A 6,539-nucleotide genomic window follows, 5' to 3' on the forward strand; every position below is an offset into this window, starting at 1 on the left:
TGAGATGAGGTGATCCAGTTGATCAAGACTTTTACCTAAAGAATTAATCAGTAATAAAGGAATAACAGACATAGAAGCAATAGAACACATTGTATTTCATACTTTAGGTCAATACTGGCTCTCCAGGATTCAGAATCTCCATTTTCATAATATCCCAAGTTAAGGAAGAATGCTCAGAGTCCCTGTATTTTCCTCTCCTCTTCCCCAAGGAGGGATGTCCACAGTGTGACCCCCATGTCTGCCTGTGAAGACATGTCCATGAAGGTGAGCTCACTTCCAAGGGAGGTTACCCTCACCTGAGTCTCTTCAAAGGGTCTGGATGAAGAGACCATGCTTTCTAGGACACCCAGAAACCCCTGGCAAATAGGAGTAGCTGCCTGAATGTGCCTCGAAACCTGAGATTATTGGTGATGAGGATAAATGGATGTACAGACATGCACAAGTAAAGAATAATTTGCCAGGGCCAATACCACATGTTATCTGATGAGATGAAGACTGTGGCATCGATGACCATGGACACAAACGACAGTGCATAAAGAACCAGGAAGGAGATGAGTGACTTCAGAGCTCTGCTGTGAGCCTGGGTGCTGGGGTCCTGCAAGCTGTGGGCATTGTGCTGCATTCTCTGGGTATGTCTCCTGAGGGAATTAATCAACAGCAAAATTGAGACCAGAAAGAGAGAGCAAGGAATTGACATGGTGACAAGTTTCAGGGGCATAAAATAATCTAGTTCCAGCCTTCTGTTCCACTCTTTAAAGGTTGTGTTCCCAGAAATTTTCCTTCTTAAGAATGCCTGATACACAGCATGGTTTCCCCAAAAGAACAGCAGAGTTACGATGAAGGACACCAGGATAGAGCCCAGCAGGAGCCAAGGCACCAGTGCCGGGAGCCTCCACTTCAACCATAGGAAGGCAGGATGGGAGAAGTTAGCAATCTTGGTACAGAACAGGACGCTGAGCCAGGTGCCAAACCAGAATGTGGCTGAGTTCAAGAAGTCCCAGTGGAGACCAATGAGCTGCCGGGCAAGACCCTTGGAATACTCGACCAGGTAGAGGAAGTAGTAGAAACTGTTCACTAGCCCAACGCACTGCTGGCAGAATCTGGAGACACCCAAACTAAGGAGGATCATGTCCAAAGGGAGCAGCCTACCACGACGTAGCCATTCCCTGCTCAGTATCAGCACAATGAAGCCGTTGGCCAGGATCCCCAGGAGACAAAGCAAGACAAAGATCAACATGAAGAAAACTGTCAGTGCTGGTAGCATTTCAGCCCCTCCTCCAATCACCGCTAGTTGCTGTGGCTCCTGGTCTCCTCCCTGCCCCTATCTACAGTCCCTCACACTCCCTTATAGAGACTGGAGATAAATAGTTGGGTTCTTCATCTGAGCAAGAACTTCAATGCGAAGGATGCTCAGGCAGTAGATCAAAGGTGTGCTCTGGGCTCAGATATGATGCAAATATCCCCTGGGCTTGGGTACCATGGGGCAACAGCTGCTCATGATTTGCCTTCTCTGATTTTGCCTACATCCTATCCTATCGTGCTTGGAATAGCATCAGTGGGGAGGGATTTTAGTCTTGGTAAGTAAGTTCCATCCTTATCCTATCATTGGATTATAGGACCATTCATCTTTCTATTAGGTGTAGAATGGTAGGTAAGTAGATAGATAGATAGATAGATAGATAGATAGATAGATAGATAGATAGATAGATAGATAGATAGATAGATAGATAGAGGTAGATAGATAGATAGATAGATAGGCAGGTAGATAGATAGATAGATAGCAGGTAGATAGATAGATAGATAGATAGATAGATAGATAGATAGATAGATAGATAGATAGATAGATAGATAGATACTTACGAACCTAGATGCATAGATATCTAGTACAGAGGGATACCTAGCAAAAATAGTGACACTAAAGAAGTCAGTCTTAGCTGAGTGTCCTTGCCACATATCTACCCTCACTCATGAATAGCCAGTCCTTCAAAGTCAATACCTCAGTCTACCTTTCTACCCAAATCTCTACTTAAATTCCCTATGTTATAAGTAATTTATAACCATCTAAACTGAACTCTTTCAAGGGAAAGAATACACTTCCTTGTGGTTGCAGGACTGAGTGCATTTGTTTCCTAATGGATATTGCTTAGAGTGCACTTGGGTCCCATAAAGACTGAGACAGAGGCTCTCCTCCATCTTTGCAAAATGAGCCATTTAAAAATGGTCACTGACTTCATTAGACCAGCAGGGTGCGGTATGAGCAAGACATAAATAACACATTCTAGAATCTCAACAGATCTCCTTTGCCTGTTTTATTGACTAGACACCCACTAGACACCTCTGTTACAGGGTGGATTCCTTTGCCTAGAATCAAGACATGGCTCTTAGCAACTGGGAAAGTGAAGAATCCACAAAGTTCCAAAAGTCAGGGTTGGTGTTCATGAAGGCCACCTTAGATTTGTCTACCACAATGAGAAACCACAGCTTAGAAGGCACAAGTGAGCCCTTTTCTACCAACATCAACATTAGAGACAGCCCTACAGGACCACATTGAAAAGTAAAACTACTTTAACATGTCTATCATCTCAGGGAGTTACGTTTTTTTAATGACTTTTATGTGTGACAAAGACACATAAGACCTACTCTTTCAGCAAATTGCAAGTGTGTACTTCGGTATGACCAGCTGCTGTCACATGGTTGTACATTTAGCCTCCAGGACTGAGTTGTTTAGCATAGCTGAAGTTTTGTACCCCATGACCAACATCTCTCCACTCATCCTCACATCCTAGATCCCTGGCAACACCACTCTACTCTTGATATCTGCAAGTTCGGTTACTTTAGTTTCTACGTGTGAAGTTCTGCAGTGTTTATCTTTCTATGTCTAGAGTTCTTTGCTTAGTTTAATGTCTTCTACAGCATAATGCTCATTTGTGTTGTTCCAAATATGAGTATTTCTTTTTTTTTAATTTAAGAGGATTTTATTTACTTTTGTATGTTCTTGAAGAAAACCATTCACATACATGCAAAAATTAGACAACTGATAGGGGACTTAGGTTTTACTTTACACATACCAATTTGTAGAGCAGACATAATTCTTCAGTTCAGTGGGACATCCACATGATTACAGTCACAAAATTGGCACACTATATTAAAAGACAAAACTAAATGGAGACAGACAAAATAGGAAGCTCTATGCCAGCTTAGACCCAGGGTGTACTGCCTGTCATACAAGATCTTGGAAGTGTCTCCTGTGAACTTACCAAAATAGAACCAGAGGTCAGAGGTCACAAACAGTGGCTTACAAAATAAAATCTCTTTTCCAAGAGCTACTGGTTTTATAGAAAAATATTACAATAAAATTAATACTCTTTGAGGTGTTTATTCCAAAATCACATGTGGTGCACTGGTTCATACAAACCCCTTTAAGACACAGTGCCTGGCGGAGACTGAATTACTGGTCAGGTGCACCATGACCACCCTTCCAGCTCAGCCCACTGGCTGACAATCATAACGTTGTCAGCCATTGGGTATACTTATAATGTGTTCCTAGTTTGAGATTCAGAAAAAACTGCTAGGGAAACATGATATAATTTGTATCTCTTCCTGAAGGAAGGAAATCAGTAGAAATTTGTAAACATAAAAGAGATTTTTTTTTTTAAATAGAAAGAAATCGCTGATTCTTCTTCATAGCTGGAACTTCACTCAGAGACGGTTCGAATTTAATTTTGGTTTTTGAGACAGGGTCTCACTATGTAAGCCAGGGATCCAAGTTGGTCTGAAACTCTCCACATAGCCCAGATTGACCTAGGACTTATTGTAATTCTCCTGCCTCAGCTCCCTGAGTACCAAGTTACCACGCTTGGCTCCAAATTATCATGCTATCCTGAAAGGCTGGAGGCTAAATAACATTTGGTAAGCAGGGATGTTTCAGAGCGCTACTCCACTTAGTCCAATCCTCCTGATTTCCCTTCATGATTATGGAAATCATACAGAAAAGAGATCTTACAAGCTATGTACAGCAGTTTACATCTCGGTTTCTTTTTTCATTTGATGAATGGTTGAAATGAATTCATGACATATGTTCATCATGGAAATCTGTATAGGTACATGGAAGCTTCACTGGAGGGGCAAGGTCTTGAGCAGGATCATGATTCTGGACTCCACGTCCTGAATAAGTGGAACCGTGTCATACATCAGTTCCTCCAGCCAGACTTGTGCCATGCTGCATTCCATATGTTTTTCTTCTCTGGTCTGAAGATCTTTATAAGCAATAATTGCCCCATTCAACCACTGCTTTTGGTCGGAGTTGGTAGGACCTGAGTTTGTTCATATCGGGTCCTGATCTCAGCACCAACTCATTCCAGAAACTGAACTGCAACAGCAGCTGATTCCTTCTGGAGAGAAGCATGTCACTTCTGGCCCACGAATATTTACAAATTCCTGGTTTTCTTTGAGTTTATTTATGACCTCTATGAGGGCTGGATAGCCTCCTTCATCTCTCCAGAGGTGGACGGCTTGATCCTGCTCGCCACACCATATGTTCCATATCCCCACCAAGGTACAAGGGTACAGCTTGTCTTCTTGGGTCTTTGGTAACACTTCTTGATAAATTTTGTTGTACGCGATCAGGCATTTGGACTTAACATTGTGAAACTGTAACTTGTAACAGACTGCTTGTCTCCTTTTTTGGCTAGGAGGTTAGAGTTGATCTTTTCTTGGATCAACCTCTCTGACAAATAAAGACTTTAGCCAGCTGTCCTCCTGAGCTCTGTAACTTGAAGATGTCACTCTCGTGAGCCTGGGCAGGAAGTTGCCAGGGGCAGCTGGCCACAGCAGGCTTCCTCGACTAAAGCACTTGCACCACCATCTTGCTCCAGGGGCTGAAGCTCCTACTGTCTGGGTGCAGCTGACTATGACGCTCCCCAGTAATTCATTTTCTAAGGCTGAATAATATTCTACCTTGGTCATGTATCATGTTTTCTTTACCCATTTACTGATTAGTACTTTTTTATTTTGTCTCCATGTCTTGGCTACTGTAGCTGAGGCTTTGGTGGACATAAAAATGCTGCTGGCTCTGATACAGTGATTTCACTTCCTTTGGACATTGGCTGCTCTGGTTTGGATATGTTTGTTCTGCACCGAAAACTCATGCTGAACCTCAGTTCCAATGAGGCCATGTTAAAAACTGTTGTGGACTTTCAGAGGTGAGTAGTTCATTAGGAGAGATGAAGTCTTTTTCTCATGCACGTTCTCAATCTTGTAGGACTGGACTGGTTGGGAATGTAAAGTGCTGCTGGTGTCTCCCTAGTCTCTTGATGTGGGATTCTCTTCCACATACACCCGCTTACCTTTCTTCCTTCACCAGAAGCTAAGCAAATGTCAGTGCCATATCCTGAGCTTCTAAACCATTCTCTTTAGAAATTACCCAGTCTAAGGTATTTTGTTATAGTGACAGAAAATTGAGATTTAACAAAAACCTAGGAACGGGACTGTCGAATAATAAAGTGTTCTGTTTGGGTTTTTTTTTTTTCTTTCTCTTTCTTTTTTCCTGAACATCCACATTATTTATCAAACTGACTGTGCCAATTTACATTCCAACCAATGCATACAGGGACTTGTTTACTCTGCCTCCTCCCAACATTTATCTCTTTTTGGTAACCACTAACAGGTGTGAGGTAATGCCTCTTCGTGGTTTGGATTTGCATTTCCCTGAAGCAGACGATGCTAAGCACATTTTCACAAATTTCTTGTGTGTTTGTACGCCACTTTTGAAAACTATCATCTCCTCAGATCCTCTGCTCACATTTAAATCGGGTTGTTTGGGGATGATTTTGCCATTGAGCTGTATAATTCCCTTACAATTTTCTTCTTTCTCAGTGAAGAAACCATTGTTTCCACATTGCATACTCTTGGCACCTGAGTCAAAGTTTGGTTGTCTGCATGTGTGTGAACCTGTGTCTGAGATCTCAGCTGTGTCTCATTGGTCTATACGTCTGGTTTTATTCCAGCGCTGTGTTGTTTGCCTTCTTTTGGGCTAGTTACTGGAAGTTTATTGTGTTACTTCTGTTTTGTGTTTCTCTGATCTTCCAGGTCCCATATAGCTTTGTGTGTGATGTTTGTATGCCTGAAGAACAATTATTTTTTCCACTGGATTGATTATTTCCTTTGTTGTCCATGGGCTTTTTAGTCTGATAGAACCTTCTTTCTCTATTTTAATGATGCTCTAAAGCTCAGCACCCATATCGACATCAGGGAGTGTTCGATTGTCTTCACTTCTTACAGTTTTATGATTTAAGATCTTAAGCTTGAGTGTTTAACCTATGTTAAGTCATTTTTGTATGTGAGCTGTGTAATGTAGGGGCCTGGCTTCACTCTTCTGCCTGTGCATATCCTGTTTCCCCACTTTCCCTAGCATCATTTATTGGGGAAACCCTATTTTCCTCACTGCATATTCTTGGCACTCTAGTAAAAATTCAGTTGACCATATGTGTATAAACTTGTATCTGAGCTCTCTGCTGTGTCTCATTGTCTATATGTCTTGT

At 41.9% G+C, this 6,539-nt stretch overlaps 1 protein-coding gene and 1 pseudogene across 1 annotated transcript; both read right to left on the reverse strand.

Moving 5' to 3' along the window:
- Window positions 1-337: 337 nt before the first annotated feature.
- Window positions 338-1,296, reverse strand: Tas2r41 (taste 2 receptor member 41). The gene has a single exon (XM_028876420.2). It carries the CDS (start codon window positions 1,262-1,264, stop codon window positions 338-340), a length of 927 nt encoding a protein of 308 aa, XP_028732253.1. The 5' UTR covers window positions 1,265-1,296.
- A 2,817-nt stretch (window positions 1,297-4,113) lies between these two features.
- Window positions 4,114-5,447, reverse strand: LOC114697968 (annotated as a pseudogene).
- Window positions 5,448-6,539: the final 1,092 nt, after the last annotated feature.

The sequence above is a fragment of the Peromyscus leucopus genome, chromosome 3 (assembly GCF_004664715.2).
Source record: "Peromyscus leucopus breed LL Stock chromosome 3, UCI_PerLeu_2.1, whole genome shotgun sequence".
NCBI classification, from domain to species: Eukaryota; Metazoa; Chordata; class Mammalia; order Rodentia; family Cricetidae; genus Peromyscus; species Peromyscus leucopus.